The sequence below is a fragment of the Tachypleus tridentatus genome, chromosome 7 (assembly GCF_004210375.1).
Source record: "Tachypleus tridentatus isolate NWPU-2018 chromosome 7, ASM421037v1, whole genome shotgun sequence".
Taxonomy (NCBI): domain Eukaryota; kingdom Metazoa; phylum Arthropoda; class Merostomata; order Xiphosura; family Limulidae; genus Tachypleus; species Tachypleus tridentatus.
The window spans coordinates 73,934,200-73,953,464 of NC_134831.1; the positions used below are offsets into that span (position 1 = coordinate 73,934,200).

General features: G+C 31.6%; 1 protein-coding gene across 8 annotated transcripts in view; it reads right to left on the reverse strand.

Annotated features, from left to right (window-relative positions):
* Positions 1-1,459: 1,459 nt before the first annotated feature.
* The window catches only part of LOC143255978 (epidermal growth factor receptor-like), a 142,921-nt gene continuing 125,115 nt past the window's right edge, over positions 1,460-19,265 (reverse strand). For 7 of the 8 annotated variants that reach the window (XM_076512477.1, XM_076512479.1, XM_076512482.1 and 4 more), the window contains 7 exons: positions 18,992-19,083; positions 18,157-18,232; positions 17,592-17,738; positions 16,381-16,655; positions 14,550-14,712; positions 11,332-11,511; positions 1,460-4,125 (listed from right to left, as the gene is read on the reverse strand). In XM_076512477.1, coding sequence (XP_076368592.1) covers positions 3,902-4,125; positions 11,332-11,511; positions 14,550-14,712; positions 16,381-16,655; positions 17,592-17,738; positions 18,157-18,232; positions 18,992-19,083 — 1,157 coding nt within the window. In that variant the 3' untranslated portion in view covers positions 1,460-3,901. The remainder of the gene's footprint in view (positions 4,126-11,331; positions 11,512-14,549; positions 14,713-16,380; positions 16,656-17,591; positions 17,739-18,156; positions 18,233-18,991; positions 19,084-19,265) is intronic. The other variant, XR_013030947.1, reaches the window with a different exon arrangement.

Here is a 19,265-nt window from a genome sequence, read left to right on the forward strand (position 1 = left end):
AACACAAGAACCATCATAACATGTCTGATATAATTCTAATAAAATTTATCTAACAATATTTTAGATACGGGATAAAATATTTGTAACAGTAAAAGAAAGTGGCACATGTCATGAAATATCTAGATGAGTGAAAGAACGCATGTGTTTTCATTTACTACGACATTGATCAATTAATTCACAAAATTATTTAAATCATATAAACAAATTATTAGTAGATTTGAAGAATGGTGGATCGCGTTTTTTTTTTACATTATTTATCAATGTACTATTAACTGATAGATTTAAGTGAACTGTAATGCTTTCGGGAGACCATTCTTTGGCGACTGACAGTCTGGCCCTCTACAGGTGGTCTTGTAAAATTACACCATTAATTCATACTTTTATAAGAGGTTGACACTAATATTAGCAGTAACTGTCTTAAGTTTTTACATTCATCATTTTCATATACGTAACAGTACAAAATCGTTATTATCTCTCTTACAAAAGGCACTGTTTACATAAAGTCATGTTAAGTTATAACTGTCTTTAAAAACACAAGAGTGGTGGCGCTAATGATTCAAAGTAAACGAAGGATTACTGAATCATTTAAAAACAGGTATACAAGCATACAATATAACAGTTAAAATAATACTTTTGATGATACAAGTTATAATAAGAATATGGGCTTAAATAAAATCGTGTTCGCTCGTTTTTTATTACTCTGATGTTACAGTTATGTTTACTTCACGAATTATACGCTTATTAGATTGTTTGAAAAAGAAAAAAATATTTCAAGTTTATTGTAGTATATATTCACGACATGGAATATGTTGTTAATCATAACATCAGAAAGATCGTGTCTTAAAACTTAAAAAAATACTTTCCGAAAAAACAAACATTTCAACAAATTAACTTTGAAATAATTCGTGATGACGAGAAACCCACACGAAGCAAAAATGTATTCTCAAGATGTCTGGTATGGGTAATAGCACTTTAATTAAAATAACGTTGCAGAACAACGTTTCGACCTTATTGGATCATATTCAGGTTAACACTGTTCTGTACTTTATTTTAATTAAAGTGTTAATACCCATACGATCTGTCTTAAAAATGCAAAATAACTTTCACACATCTCAAAATTTTCAACTATCGTGTACACACGCATTTACGACTTATATATGTAAAGTGTATTATTTATACATGTTTAAGTGATAGAGAGAAAAAACATATTATTACACTTGTGACCAAAACCGACTGGAACAAAAAAATAAGGATTTTTTTCTTCTTTTTTTCGGAAGTTTGTACATCTACTTATAGTACCGAACATTCAAACAAGTCTAAACATGACAAAAATGTCACGACACACCTCGATTTTCAACCAAAACTAGGTAAAATTAAACCCGATTATTTAACTTTTTAAACTTAAACACAGCTTCTGGTGTTCATCCGTACGTGAAAATAATTTCAGGCATTGAAGTCGTTGGAATATCAAAACAAATAATTTATTACCACAGCTACAAAACTGTACATGATTGTTGAAAGATGCAGAAAATGGCGATGAATGGTGGTTTCGTGGACATTAAAAAACACAAAGAAAAATATTGTGCCCAATTTTACTCCTACTTAAAATAAATACCGATAAGACAATATTTTACAATAGTTTATGATAACACCACTTGGTGTCACAGGTAAAAGATTCCATGTAACCAATGACAGAATGTATATTGAATTTGAAAATATATCAACATATCACAGTGTTTCATAGGGTCATTGTCATGTTAAAATACAAGTTACAAAAGTTCCTACATCTTATTCTTCATTGTAAAAGATGCTAAAAAAAAAAAAAAAAAGGTTTGTATTGTACATATAAGTGACTACAGAATTGACCGGAAGGGGGAGATATAAGCATGAGCTCTAGCCTTGAAATATCTGAGTTGAGAATATATTGTTTTTAGCCTTCTTTTATATCTTTACAGCACCTGTCGTTAAGTAATTTGTTTCCCAGTCAAGACTTTACCAACACTGTTTTAAGCATGCAATGTTAGTGTTAACAAATTATCATTGCTGTTTAATATGCTCCGTATTAAATTAAAATGTTAGGAAGAGTAAAATTGTAAAGTCACCTCTACTATATATTTATTTACTTCAATGAACTGAATGACGAATAATTTCACTTTAGGTCACCAGGTGGCTAATTCTCATCGTGATAAAATGATGGGGAATGACCAACATCATTTTATTTTACAACGACTGGAAATTTCTATTACCATTAATCTTTAGTTTTTTTTAAACACTGAGTAAGGTAGAATATTAAGTTATTTATGATTTTTAAATCAACATACTTCTAACAAATGACAAATTGCAAAAAAATTCTGTTTTGAATAATTAATCTTTACCTTATAAATTTCTGTAAAATACTTACATCGTTGTATTATAATAATCAAGTCTATAACAGATATGAAACTGATATACCTTCTAAGGTTAGGAGAGTTTATAAGTTACTAACTACCTCAAAGAATGTGTTGATTTTCAACCTCACTGACAGTTTTTCTGTAGCGCCTATCATGGATTTAAAATTAAAATCGTTCACTATTTTGTATGTCTGTACGACTAATGTAATAGTATATACTTTTTTTTGTAAACATGTATCAATAGATGAAAATATGCTAATTTTAGGCCTCTTACACAACCTTATAACCTTTGATATCTGTACACTTGTTTACGGAGCCTGTAATAGCACATAACAGCCCGTTTTTCCATTCTTCAAATTGTCAAATATGTATATTTACATAAATTTACAGGGTGGCACGTACATAAGCCTCAGAATACACTATAGAAAATTACATAACTCTACAGTTCACTTGAAGTATGCCCCACTGAAGTCCCCCAAGTGGTTGATAGAAGAAACAGACGTTACATATGGGAGTCCACAGGACAAGTTACAAAATAGATATTGTCAGTTATAAAATAAAGAAAGATTAAGTAAAAGGTGTGAAATAACTATTTTGGTTCTGTAGAACTTAACTGATTATAAGATAGAACCTCTGTAATGAGATTTCACTAAAAATAGCCTGTAATTCATCAAATTAACCCTTTAATTTAAAGGCTGCTAACAAAGATGCCACTGGTAGGCCTGGTTGTATACAAATCCAACTCAACCAACTATCTATAATATTCCAGGTTAGATAATGTGAAATATCTGATAAAACAACTATACTATATTTTCCTTTCGTCTAAATTAATAAAATTAGAAACATTTAAAAGCTTCTATTTTAGGTATTGTATACTTTGAACTCTCTCACACATACAGCTTTGTTAGACCCGTGGACCTATTATTAGCTAGTATCTTGGAAACATCTGATGTACAAACTTTGTTACATATATTCTGTCGATGTAGTGATATAACCACTACTTACTTCCTTTTTTCACACTTAGATCTAATTCTAAAAGATCTAAAACGTGTCCTGCACTGTACAAATCACACTACTGAAGAGTTTTATGACAAGACAAAGAGAACAATAACACTTGGGTCTTGAAAATGAAAATTATAATGATTTTTAACATATTCAAAAATAAAGTAACATGTACAAATGTTATCACATAAAAGACATATATTTAAAAAAGGAAAAACACGAAATATACACACATACAGGTAATGTGTGTAAGCATGATGTTAGCTTTCTTCCAAAGAACACAAAGTGTTTAGATCCAAATCTTTTTTTGAATAACATTTCATACATGATACTTGTAGTATCCAGGAAGTATATTACATTTATAAATAAACTAATATTTTCATCTCAGCCAAGTTACAGAGGGATGCATTATTTACATACATATATAAGAAATACCACAATGACAGCTCACACAACTGTCTCATACCACAATGACAGCTCACACAACTGTCTCATACCACAATGACAGCTCACACAACTGTCTCATCAGTTTTGGGTTTTAAGGGCAAACGTTCCTGCTTTTTTTCATCGTCTGCACTAGTTAAAAGTATGTCTTCATTCCCACCATCTATGGATTGTTTCTTCAGTTCTGGACTGTTATGACTACCATCCATAAGTAGGTACTCAAGGTTCTCAAGGCAATGATTTTGTTCGTTGTTCTGACCAGATCTTTTAATGGAAGAGAAGTTTTGATCTGAAAAAAATATTATATATTACTTGTAACCAGCAGATAATACAAGTCACAAACTCTGGCAACTGTCCATGATTTTTTTACTGATCATGTCAGAAACTAAAAAAAATAAAACAAAGGAGTGGCTTATGTGAAACAACAAAAAACCTCTGCCACTTTGAAACTAAACCTATTATAGTTTGAATAGTAATAATAAAACACTCATAGTTAATGCTATTGCTATTATTACATCAGTGCATTTGTACAGGCTTGAAAACTGCCAGAAAAGTCCTTCTCTTCTTCTTTTGTTTTTAGACTATATTGTTAAATTATTTTATAATCTGTACAAATAGTAAAACACAATTTGCTTTAAATGAGAATAAAATATAAAAAATAGTAGGTTTTACCAAAACACTACAAAATGAGATGTTTCAAGCATGATAAGATCCATAAAACATAATACTGCTCACTATTATTCTGCCACCACATTTCTTGGAAAGTATGTGGCCTACAGAGGTTTCTGTACATTATATAAAAATTATTATGAATATGCAGATCAGTAAGCCACCACAGCTGATATAAAGTCATGGTAGAATGTCTCAGAACTACATTTTGACATCACTTAGCATTCTGTAGGTGGTTTGATGGCACTGAAAATTGTTTCCCATTGGGGAGTATATGTAACAGCCCTTTTTGACACAAAATATTTGTATATACATTCAACTTAGAAAGATGTGCCCAGATTGGGAATATATAATTTTTATTATAATTAATGGGATTGGAAAACAAAGGAATATGGATCAACTTGAAAAATCAGAACCATCCAGAAAGAGACCTGCAACAAGATGTGCCCCAGTCTTGGTAAGTATTTTAACAACTGAGAATCCATAAAAACAAATATTGCTAACAAGAGCCATTCATATGCCCCAGGCAACAGTACTCAAGAAGGATTTTCATCTGGAAATGAAGCCAACAGAATATGGTTTTGCCAAGATAAAGCTTCTGGTCATTCAACCACTGCATTCCTCAAGTAGCTGTGAAATGGGTATTCCATAACAAATACATACCAATCAACTCCTATGAATTTACATGTAAAAGAACTATTGCAGTGCATACTGTCTATTATACTTGTACACAAAATGGATTATGGAAAGCATGCGGAAAGGAGTAATCTCAATTGGATATGACAATTTTATAACAGAGCTATTTGCACTGAAAACAACATTACAAGACTACTTTCACAATGCATGGTCATCATGCAGAGTACCTTCAGACATTAAAACATGGATTGTAATGATGCAAGAGACTCCAAAATCATTCACATATAATGCACTAAAAATGCTATAATGAAATGCTAATACCTTAACAAACTCTTGACATTTCAGACATTTGTTAAGACTTAGAATGACAAACCCATTACTAAAAAATACTGATGAATACAAACGATCACATGAAAAAAAATTACATTTGGCAATTTTGTAAACTTTCTATTTTACAGCACTTATATTGACATTTTGTTCGTTAAAGATGCTATTGTTCCAATGGTTTATATTATTGGAAAGGTTATTTAGAATTATTCAGGAAAATATATCATAGGTTCTAGACAGCTTAATGATTTCAAAATTATTTTGTTTTCGTCACTATCATGGATCAAAAGGAAGGGGACACATTTGCCTTCCTTACATTTCACAAAAATTGTGTATATTATGATGTAAACTTAACACCATAGTTACACCAGGTATTTTTATTAACTTTTATTAAAACTGTAAATTTGTGTTTGCATTTAAGTATGTATAACACATATTAGTCTATTAACTTACACTGTAAAAACTAATTCCCTACATATACTGCCCCCCTTTAAATTAATTCTGTGAGCACCCATAGTTGCTACATCTTTAATTAGATTAAATACCATGCACGGATAAGCCAAAGTTTGAAGTAAACATGAAGAATAACTTCACTTAGTTGCTAATTTTCTTACACATAACATGCCTCACATCCCTCAGTTTCTCTACTGAAAACACAAACTCAATAACTGAATTAACATACACACTACCTCAGTAATCAATCATTCACTGCATCAGACTCAGAAGTCAATAAACAAATTAATAAACAACTACTCTTGTAATTAACTCATCATACAGCATCTAACAACAATACAAACTTAAATTAGATTTTTAATTAACAAAACAAAATACTTTTTTTCTACTAATTTACTGTCTCTAAACTGTCCATTCACAATTGCTGTATTGTTACTTGAAGAGTTTTCTTCAGATAGATAGTAATATGGAAGTGATCTGAACAGAAAGAGGTTCTTCAGCAGGTTTATTTACCTTTTGTAAATTTAACCAGTTGACTCTTCTTTTGCCAATGTATTTCAAAGATGGATAACTTTTAATTTCAACCAACTGTCCTCCTACACTCTGTAAACCCTCATCGTTGATTCTTTGCTCTACAACCTAGGATACTTTCCAATATCTAGTAAACTTTGGAAACAGTCCTTTGTAATTAGCAAAGAATTTTAATATTATCACCATTTAAACAATTGCAATTTTTCACCTTCTAGCTGATTTAAGTCTTTATGAGGCCAGGTTATGACCAACATTAAAGTTATTTCTTAGCTTCATTGTGTACACTTTGTAAGTTTTTGCTAAATGATGTTCCTCAGGACATGATTACAGTAAATCCAGTTTCAGTTGTCATAACTTTGCTGATTGACCAATTAATTTACTGATTCTTGTATTTATATTATGCCCTTGTTTTTATATATTGCATGAAATTTCCAGATTCTATAGAGGATTCAACTTTCATAAACTTTCTAGATTTGATCTAATTATCGTAACTTGTGTTTTTCTATCATTTAATTACCTGAAACTTTAACTGATTCAAGTTCTAGGCTGCAAGGATAGTTCCTTTAATGATGTACACCTACTTTGTTTTAGCTGAATTTATATTTCATCATTCTCTATGGCATTTTCAAATTGTTCTCAAGCCATCTATAATTTCAATGGAATATCTGGATAAGACAATTAGGCAAGTTTTTCCACATCTTCAGCAAGTTCAGCTAAGATCTTACTCTACTTCTAGAGAGTGTCTTAGAAAACTCCCTCTGACATTATACTCCAAACGTACTTAATGAAGAAGCCACCTGTCCCTGATAGTTGTAATGGCCCACCGTTAGAAAGTTGCTTGATGTTCTTACATCTCATTCTTTTAAACAAACAAGTTGTCCACTATTCTATTTATTCACTTTAAAAATTATATAAAATTGCACCTTATATGCTTCCCATTGTAATTTCCATCATAGTCTGTTGGTTTCTTGATTAAGGATCTTGTTCAAATGGACTACTAACTTTCATATCTTGACAAGGTAGTTATGTAGCTGGAGTAGTCCAGGAAGGTCCTTCATTCATACATAATACAGCAGCAGTAATAACATGTGTAAACCAGATGGGTGCTTCTATTAAATATTGCATTGTTTATTGTTTCTAAGATTAGAATTCGTAAGTAGATACAGAGAGAAGTGTGATAATTTGATTGTTGCACTTGAGAATACAATTTCTAGATGTCTTGTTTTGACATTGAGGTTCTTTTGTTGATGTCCTTAGACATTTTACTCGTCTTGTTTGTATAATCCTTCTGTTCATTTCATACAATTTCGTCAATCTTTTTTGTTGTTATCTTTCTGTACATTTCATATAACATTTGACCTTATTATCTTTCTGTAACATCCTGTAATTTTTTATTTATATATATTTTTCAGGCTCATCCTCCATCACATATTTTTATCATAGATCTTCCTCAAACCTTTATCTTCTTGTAATTCAACTACTAAATTCTTTTTTCTCTATCTTCATGTCTCTTTGTTTTTTATCTGATTTTAATGTTTGATATTTCTCGTCTTAGTCTTCTTCAAACTCTGTCACTTCTTCATCTTCTTTCTAATGTTTCATGATTTCCAGCAGTTTTCAATCTCACTTAGAGTATGTGTTGCTGTCTTGAAACTCTATCTAGATTCTATTTTATTTTTATCAAAAATAATCACACTCTCATGAAAACATAAAAGAAAATTCCACCAAATCCAGTCTTCTCAAAGTAACAAAACATTTTATATATTCTACTATAGTTTTTTGACTTAACTTGAATAACAATCACAGATAAGCCAGAGTTCATAAATAGTAGCTAACACAATCATTTCACTTATCAGTTTTCTCTTATAAGTACTATACTTCTCATATATGTATTTCTTTGGAGCAATACAAATTAAACATTCACAACACTGAACTAACTCACTAACTGGTTGACAATAACAGAAAAACTGACAAAAAGTATGTTATCTAAATAATAAATCATCAGATTAGCAAATCAGTTATTATTTACTCTAGCATAACTCAGTGTTTATATATTTCAAATAACTTTCTAAACTTTCAGGAAGATTCTTGTTTACATAAATCAATAACACAAATGTGCAAATTACAAAAATATAGCCTACATCATTACAGAATGATATAAAAATAAAAGCATGAATTCCAATTTAAAAAACAAAACCAAAAATATTCCATGTGAAAACATAATGGTAGAGCATTGATATGCAATTCACTGATAAATAGTATCCAGTGAAATCCACATATACCAGTGCCATTTAGGTAGGGTAGCTGCTCTCTCCCCACCATACCTAAAATTTTTCATTCATATTTTTTCATATGAGGAACAGTATACATTACACACACATATGTAATGCCTAGTATTTCCTCAATGTCATTCTTATTCATTAACAGACTGAATGCAGGTAATGTTGAGGTGTCAGTATTTCTTTTTTATTTCTAGTTAGTCCATGTTGTGCTGTCAGTATTTCTTTTTTTATTTCTAGTTAGTCCATGTTATGCTGTCAGTAATTCTTTTTGTATTTCTAGTTAGTCCATGTTGTGCTGTAAGTATTTCTTCTTTATTTTCTAGTCAGGCCATGTTGTGCTGCAGGATTTCTTCTATTATTTCTATTTAGACCATGTTGTGCTGCAGGATTTCTTCTATTATTTCTATTTAGACCATGTTGTGCAATCAGTATTTCTTCTTTATTTTCTAGTCAGGCCATGTTGTGGTGTCAGTATTTCTTCTTTCTTTTCGAATTAGACCTGGTGTTCCTTTACAAACACTTTCAGATTATCTTGTCCCAGTTGTCCAGTTTATTGTTGTTTCACTTCATCTTTTAATAAATACACTTCCAGTTCATTAATAATCTTGTTTCCATCCGAGACTATCACTAGCTGCTTATCAAACAGGTAAATGACCTTCTTCACTTAATGCCATGCCAAATTGAGAATCATCTTCAGAATTCTCAACAAGATTTTAGCCACAATGAATTTAACATTGAAAGTCCTTTTACTCACAACATAATTAATAGAGGATATCTTCAGAAGAAGGCTGAAATGTAATTGAATTTCATAATAGAAGACCCCCACATCGTGTAGTTTTGTGTTCAATACCAAACAAGAGAAGTGTCAGTTTTTTTTATACAAGTTAAAGATGACTCTCACTGATCTGATAACAAAGATGACCCAATATGTTTCAGTAAGTTACAGTCAATATTACATCTTAACAGAGCCATAGCCATGGTGGGAAAAAAGGGGCAGTTTCCCAAACCACAGTTAGAAGAGAAGCACAGTCCAAGCATTAAGCCTGTTATTCAATAATTCATGCAGAACTATACAAACGTGCACCTTTCTCAGTGTGCAGAAATGACTGGCTACACATCTGCATCATATTGAGTAATTTTATGGTTTTTACCTGTTCTGATGCTTTATATAAAGAGATGTACTTCTGTAGGGTCCCTGAAAGTGTTCTATTTAAAGAGTAGATATAAACAAAAGTAACAAATATTTCTATTTCTTTTTTTTTCAAGTTCATTTCTCATGCTGTGTTGTAGTCTACAAAGTGCATAATTCTACTCATGAGTCTTGGTAAATGCATGTTTTACTGACATCACAAAAGCACAAACTGCAACTTTAAGCTTTCCTCATATGATGTCATTTTAGTGTCTACTGACTGATTGACAGAAAACACACTGCTGTATAGTGATGTGAATAGTGAAAACAGGTTACCCCTGCAGGTGGCCTTCAGCCCTCTTTTGGGGAAATTAGAGTACTGTAATAAAAATTCATATGGAACCCTTTGAAAAGATGGCAGATTTCTAGTGGACCCTACTGGTACCTCTTCAGATTAACAAAGAGATACCTTGCAGGCTTGTCCTGTGACATTAATTCCCACTACCCACAACTACAGGCAGCATGACAGAGGTAAAACAACTACTTAATATTTATTAGAAAAAATGTTTTGGCATCAAATCGCATAAATATTAGTGTTAAAGTACTAAGTACTTGAAATTAATTTCTACATAAATATAAGTTAACATGGTAGCACAAGTCAGAAATTATTTTATGCAGTTCTGATGAATCCCATGTGCACTCAACACTAGGACATCAATATTGTTCTCAACTAGCTACCTTGATATAATAAATAGAATTTTCTGATTTTGCCAATACCATTTATTTGAAAACACTATTCATATATATATACGTAACACAAAACACATTTATGTACAATGGAAAAAATGGCATATAAATACTATACAGAAAAATGTGGTTTTATAAGTCTATATTAGAAATCAGTATAGCCAATCTATATAGTAAATGTTATACAGATAGTAGCTACCATATTCCAATTACTCTTGTTTGTTTGTTTTTAACTCTCTACTTAGGTATCTATACGTTTCAGCTCAGTGTACATTGATGTCACATGCTTACAATGCTTTCATATCCCTCTGTAAAAAACAAATCCACAATATAAACAAACTGTTAAGGAAATAAGCACAACTTCAGTCAACATCATCATGTGACTTGCTACCGAATTACAACATTATAATTTAACTTGTATTATAGGCTTAGCCCTTTGAAGATATTATGCTCACAAGAGAAGTAGCATGTGGTTAAATGATTTATGTATGACAGTTGTACCTGTTGATGACTATTAGCCAATAGACACTTACATCTGAAATAACAAATGGTACTAAAGTGGTCCTCATACAATACATACAGGAGTAACAATTTTAACTAAATATTTTAAAATATACAGGAAACAATCCAGAAGAAACTTGCTCTTTTGATGGGTGTGTTTTATGGAGGTCTTGGTTAGTTAAAGCAGGAAAATTACACTTTGTCTTAACTACAAACATACCTGTTGATTTATTATCTTCAATCAAGTCCATGTAATTGGCTGTTTGGTTGGTTGGAAGAGAAGGAATGAGGTAATCTTCTTCATCAACTGCAAGCTTCAAGTAACTTCCTTTCTTTTTAAGATTGCTAGGTAATGTAGTGCTCCTGTGGGACTTTTCATCATCTTCATCACAGTGAATATCTTGAAACAAAATATTGATTACTTTAAACATAAATATTTCAACAAGAAATCTAAAAATGGGATGAAACCATAGTTTAACTAAACTAATATTTAAGTGTCCTTCATTATGGTTCACTGAATGGTTGATTTAACCCAAAGTTTAAGAAAAAAGCCACATGACCCCTTCAGGAGAGTACTTCATGCTTCATCCTTCAAATTCCTGCCAGTCCACTTCTTGACGTTACTCACCATAATGTTTTCTCTTTCCTTGTCTATTCTTGCCACTCATTGTCCCTTCAGTTGTGGTCAGTACTATGCACATTTTCTCTTCAGCGAGAGATTCTGTCAGTTGTCCTTTCTTCAATTAATGCTAACAAGCCTTTCATCTCAAGGATTCCTACCATTTATTGTTTTTATATTTCACTTGAAGTGCCTCCAGTGCCATGCCTCAAGTTTTGTTACCCTTTTCTGGTTGCTCTCTCTCATAGATTTCACATCCATAATAAGCTATACTCCACATTAGTGTTAACATTCAACTTCCTGCTAATGTATTTTATTTTAAAGGTCTTTCTACTCTTGTTTACTGTAACAGTTCTCCTACAAGCACATCAAGATACTTAAAACCCTTGATACCTTCAAATACACATATATATATCTGGTCATTCATTTTATTAGCTATATATATTTCTCATGTTTACCTTCAGCCCAAACTTTACACACTATCTTGCCTCATTCTTATCACTTTAGCCTTTTCTCTAAACTCTCAATGTTCCATACCATGACCACAGTATCAACCACATAATAAAAATTCTACATCAGTTTTTTCCACCAGTTTTGTCATCCTTTCCACACCAAGCTTAGTGTCCACATTTCTCACAGTGTCCTCGTCAGCAATATATATAGTAGTGGAGCCATGAAGCCACCACATGCTATTGCGTTTCACTTTTCCAAAACTCTAATTGGTTGTTGCATTCCTCTCCAGTTCTAAATGTTACCTGTTGCATCAGTCACGGTTTAACAGATTTATGTTTTTCTCTCTTGCTCTTTCATTGAAGTTCCACACTGCCAAAATATACCAACACCAGCTCTATATCCAAATTGTTCCTCTGCTGGCTTGCTCTCACTTTGTGTTTTCACAAGAGTTCACCAACACCAGCTCTATATCCAAATTGTTCTTCTGCTGGCTTGCTCTCACTTTGTGTTTTTACAAGAGTTCACCAACACCAGCTCTATATCCAAATTGTTCTTCTGCTGGCTTGCTCTCACTTTGTGTTTTTACAAGAGTTCACCAACACCAGCTCTATATCCAAATTGTTCTTCTGCTGGCTTGCTCTCACTTTGTGTTTTACAAGAGTTCACCAACACCAGCTCTATATCCAAATTGTTCTTCTGCTGGCTTGCTCTCACTTTGTGTTTTTACAAGAGTTCACCAACACCAGCTCTATATCCAAATTGTTCTTCTGCTGGCTTGCTCTCACTTTGTGTTTTACAAGAGTTCACCAACACCAGCTCTATATCCAAATTGTTCTTCTGCTGGCTTGCTCTCACTTTGTGTTTTTACAAGAGTTCACCAACACCAGCTCTATATCCAAATTGTTCTTCTGCTGGCTTGCTCTCACTTTGTGTTTTTACAAGAGTTCACCAACACCAGCTCTATATCCAAATTGTTCTTCTGCTGGCTTGCTCTCACTTTGTGTTTTACAAGAGTTCACCAACACCAGCTCTATATCCAAATTGTTCTTCTGCTGGCTTGCTCTCACTTTGTGTTTTTACAAGAGTTCACCAACACCAGCTCTATATCCAAATTGTTCTTCTGCTGGCTTGCTCTCACTTTGTGTTTTTACAAGAGTTCAAGAAACACATTTACTTCATAACATAAATGACTGAAATCATAGAGAGAGAAAGTGTAAAATAAACAATCTTGAAATCTTTCTGAAACAAGTTTATCAATTAACCCTTACAAGTATTTTTTGCACTTCTTTAAAATTTATTAAATGTTTTTACTGCTTTTATTCACAAGTCCTGGATTTTACATTTTTTCTTGAGGTAGCATGTACAGTTTGTTTGTTTGTTTACCCAAACAACACCTTATGCATACACTGGCTATGGCAGAAAATCCCATGGTTCAGGCATAGTTGTCTTTTATTTCAATTTGTGGACCAGAGGGAAGGCAATCAGTTGTTATTATCTGCTCCTGAAGAAGCCACTCTTAGTTGAATTGTGGAATTGACTGCCCCTGTTATAATGGAACCACAGCTAAAAGTGTTTTTCATCATATCTCAAACTGGACGTCCTAGAATCCCTAGTCTAATCTGCTAACCACTAGAATTTCCAGAAAAAAAATGTAGTTTCAGCTGCTAAACTAAATGTACTAATTGCTTTCAATATAGTTCCCTTATTCTAAATATGTATTAGGTTAGTGAATAGAAGATTTTTATAAATACAACCAACGTGGAAAAAGAATATGAAATAAAATTTGGAAGATTGTTTACACTTTTATGGTATATTACTACATTGCTTTTGATCAGTTGTCTCAGCCACACTTAACAGACTACAGTTTCAGTTCAAGAGTCATTCAAAAACATCTTGGAATAGAGTTAAAAGACTGCTTTAACTATTCTTCATACAAACCTAGCATCAGGTCATTGTTCACAATCAGTGACATCAGATTAAAGCACATTCTACAGTACAGAGAAAAATATTGTTGAAAATACCTCTCATCCAAAGAAACATTTTAGGTGGATTGTTATAGTAACTATACAGTTAAATATCAAGCATATCTGTCTCTCAATTGGATCAATAGTCTTAAATGTTAGAAATAAGGATTCATTGTTGCTTTTATGAAACAGGCATTACAGCTGAAAACAATTTATTTTATTCGTCGAAAATATGTTTGTAGAAATTCTAATCAATCAGCCTACAAATATTTGAGAAATGTATCCTGAAATGATCAAAACTGTGATACACTTCTTTATAATTAAACACAAAGCAAAATTTCAAAGATTTTACAGTTGATTACAAAGATCTTAATTAAAACAATATGTAAAATGGCCTTTTACCTCTACCCACTTCTTGAAGGGGATTCATTGAGTAACATCCTGATAATTTGTTCTTGTGATCCTGAGACCCAGAAGATGATGATGCTAGTGGCTGTACGTTAAAGTCAGATGAACTGTACGAAGAGCAAGGCTGACTTTCAAATCCATAATCAACCACACATCTCTGAGAAATCAAAGAAATAAAACAGTTATTTTAAAATTTTAAAATGTAGTGCCTTCTCAGCAATATCGACTTGGTTATTATAATCATTATTACATATCATGAAAAGATTGGTTCAGTGGAGAAAGAATGTTGAGTACAATTCTAAATATACTATGTGTGTCTACACAAAACATGGCAAGCTTTCAATAATATGTACAAGTTTGTTGTACACAAAACATCAGATGCGTTACAAAGGTATATTTTGTCAAGACATGTCTGTAAAATTACAATATTAAACTGACTTAGACTTTAAAAAGTCAAAGTGAAAGGTGAGTGAATAATTGAATAATTGTTATCCATCATAAAGTTTGTATATTGCACTTGAATAAACTCTTGAACCTAAGAAATATATATCTACAATTTTTCAATATCCCTGTATATTGTAACTGGCATTCTCTTTCACCATAAATTGCAACTAAATAAGCAATTTTAAATAAAATGAATGGTTCACAACTCTGACATCAAATACATAATGTCATGAATAGCACCCTTTAAAAGGTCATGACAGATACTTTGACCCATATCTATGCACATGGGGATAATCTGTTCAAGTTACAAAATATATATGTATCTTTAATATCAATACAATTAAAATAAAATAATAATTTAATATAAAAATTTTATTTCACACATAACATGAAAACATTTGATTTTTTAAAAACATAATTAATGTTCAAAAATAAATTGTTTATACAAAACAAATATCTCAAAATACAGTAGACTTGGACAGGTCTATAAACTATAATAGTAAATCACAATGGTACATGTTACATTTCCTAAATAATCAGAATATAAAAATATGGCATTATGTTTAGTTAAAGTTGTTGCCAACCTAAAATACAAACACAAAAAAACATGCTGAATTCAGATAATTTTTGTTTGTTTTGAATTTCACACAAAGTTACATGAGGGCTATTTGTACTAGCCGTCCCTAATTTAGCAGTGTAAGACTAGAGGGAAAGCAGCTGGACATCACCACCTACTGCTAACTCTTGGGCTACTCTTTTACCAAAGAATAGTGGGATTGACCATTCAATTAGAACACTCCCACGGCTGAAAGGGTAAACACGTTTGGTGCAACAGGGATTTAAACCCACAACCCTTGGATTATAAGTCATGTGCCTTAACCACCTGGCCGTGCCGGGCACAGATAATTTTTACTACAACAATTCATATAATTACTTATAACTTTCATGGCCATTTATAACTAAATATAAAAAAATGTAGCTATTACACTTAAAGAAGTATCACATGAAGACAAGTTTTCTGGTAGTATAGGTTATCAACAGGACAACATACACCGTCAGATAACTCTTTTGGCGTTATACTTATAAATAAGTGTTGTAAAAGATCTTATAAGTACTAGTACATGGCTTATATACAATATATTATTAGGCCTAAAAAGTGAGAAACGTAAGATATATTACTAATTCTAATGACTAATATGTCTGAAAACTGTAATGCGATGTAATGGTAAGAAATTGATTTGCCTAAAGGAGATTGTTATCTATTATAGCAAAATGTTTCAAGTATGTTATACCACCTACTCCTTAGAAATTTTTCTTAAGCTTGCAGATGTTGACAAGAAAAAAAAAACCTTTTAAAAGAGGTATAATAACTGCTTCTTACTGTGATGGATGTGAAAGGTGTAGAAGAGTCTGAATTATTGGAAAAGACACTCTTTGGCTGCAAGTACTCTTCAGCTTCCATGATCACTTCAGGACCTTCTTTCATCATGCTAAAAGTGTGGATAAGATGCTTCTCATCTTGTTGAGTGTAGCTGGGAAGACGCAGGAGTTTATCTCCTGGTATCACTAGGTAACGTCCTGGATCTCGAGCCATCTTGGAAAATTCATTAGCCAATTCTCTAAAAGAAGGTCTGGATTCTGCATCTTTCATCCAACCTGATTTGAAAGGTAGATATTAGAATTCTTATCAAATCAAATTAATTAATTAGCAACGTGGACTGCACTTTGTTCACGATCCTATGATTATATGTAAATATGATTTTTAACACACAGATTATTTTCAAACTGAATTAAGGGATATTGGTCTGTTTACTGGGATAACCTAATTATTATAAAACAAAACTAGATTTGGACATTAATTCAAGTAAATTTTTATGACTAGTAGTCTACTCTGTGAGCAGATTGAGTGCTTAAATCAGTGTTCAATTGTTTTCCACTTTAATTACTAAATTAATTACAATACAGTAGTTATCTTCATCCTGAGAATACCGGTGAGGTCCTCCAAAAAACAAGTTGTTATCTACTACAAGGGAAATGTAGTATAATAAATGGCAAATAAACCATAAGCTTAAAAACAGAACTTGCTAACAAAACTGATAATGTATCAAGTTGCTATTCAATCAACTAACAACCCAATAATAGCATTAAAGTTTACTGCAGGTCTTTGATGTATTTTTGTAAAAACTTGAAATAATTTCATTAAAGCATCACCATTATACCAAAAATTCTGGAATCACTTAGCAATAACACTGCAAGACAGAGCACTGCCATATTAGAAATAACATATAGGGATATGTTGTGCATAAATTTATGTTGAACATAAATATATTTATATGACATTTACAAGTTTGGTAAGAAATCATTAATGTAGTTGGTTAAGGATAAGACGCTGTGACCTTAACTTTCATCATATGTGTTGTTAAAGTAATATTTATTCGACCATAGTTAGCAGTCCAGGTACTGTAGTTCTATACTCTTAACTGCAACTGTATTTCAATCATTACTTGGTTAAATACTGTAACACAGAATAAACTTGTCTTCAAAAATGTACATGAGGACTTTAACATTTGTGATTCAATATAAAAAGCTTACATTTTATCATGATCAAATAAACATCGATAGAACAGATAGCTGGTTGAGGTAAACGCTCCCCTTTTTCCAATAAGTATGGTACTTCATGAGATTTCAAATGATCATAAGGTTTATCACCATATGTAAGAAGTTCCCAAACAGTCACACCTAAAAACAAAAGACAATTGAAATTCTTTTTATTCTGCCTAAGAACAATAATGAAGAAATATATGTCTAGAGGTCATTCTTATTCATATTCAACTAAGTATCTACCTTCAAAAATAAAATAGAACTCATACATACTTGCACAAACAAACAAGTTTATATCCATAACATTTTTATGTAGAAAGACATGTTCTTTATATAACTGTTTCATTTTTTCTTTCTTTGAAACAATAATTTATAATTAAAACCTCTAAAAAGTTCATAACATAAACTGATGGTTATTATTTTATTAACAGATAAAAAAAATGTCTGTTTGGAATTTATTTGAATTTTTACACACACACCATTGTTTAAAAACAATAAGTCCAAAATATTTGTATCTGTTAACAAAGCAAACATATAACAATGTAATTATACTTACCAAATGCCCAAACATCACTTTTATGTGTGAAGATGCAGTGTTGTAAGCATTCTAGAGCTAACCATTTCAGTGGCATCTAAAAAACAAGGTTAGTAAAAAAAATATATAACAGCAAAAACAATGTATAAAAATGACTTTGTTGTGAGAGTGGGAAAAAAAAATAAAAATTACAATATAACAACATTAGTTATCACGATTTACATATGTTATATAAGGTGTTCCCAAACAGTCACACCTAAGAACACATTTGAGTTTCTATTAGCAAATCTAAAGGGAAAAAGTATTTTAGTAGAAATTTGTAACAGACCACCAGATGGCACTGATGAAATTAGTGAGAAGTTTTACAGTCACATTAAGATATCTGCTTTTAATGAGGTCAAAATTATGGGTGATTTTAATTTCAGACATACTGATTAGGAAATATTACAGTGAAACCATCAAGGAAAAAGTTATGGAAACTGTTCAAAATGGTTTCATTTACAAATTGGTCAAGATTTATTGTTAACTTCTAATAAAGAAACGGTTGACAGCATGAAAATCAGAGAACATCTTGGTGCAAGTAATTGTTGCTCTATTAGGTTTTGCTGCTTTGCTGCTTATGGAAATAGGGAATATTTGATATTTCTTCTCAATGCAATCAAACCTACTATGTTTCATTTCCCAGAACTCCAGATACAAAGTAATTCATCAAAACATGTGAAGTATACCTATTTCACTCAAATCAAAAAACATTGTTTATAATTATAAAGTATGATCCACTTACAGAAAAGTTACTAGAGAGGTTATCCCAAACTGGAACTTATAGCAATAACTTTGAAACACTTGTACAACTTACCTTCCCTCCCTCAGCTTTGTAACTTTCTTCATTGATATCCAACAGCTTTGCAAGCCCAAAGTCTGTGATTTTTATACAGTTAGGATTATACACTAAATAAAAACAGAGGTCAGAAACTTAGTAATAAAACTGTTATGATAACTAACGGTTTCATTTAAATAGTCACTATTCTATACACTTTTTCAATATTATATGATTTTGTCTGTACACGTTTTACATCTATACACTACATGACTTGCCTATTAACTTTTCATGGCTCTGTTTTACACTCTTC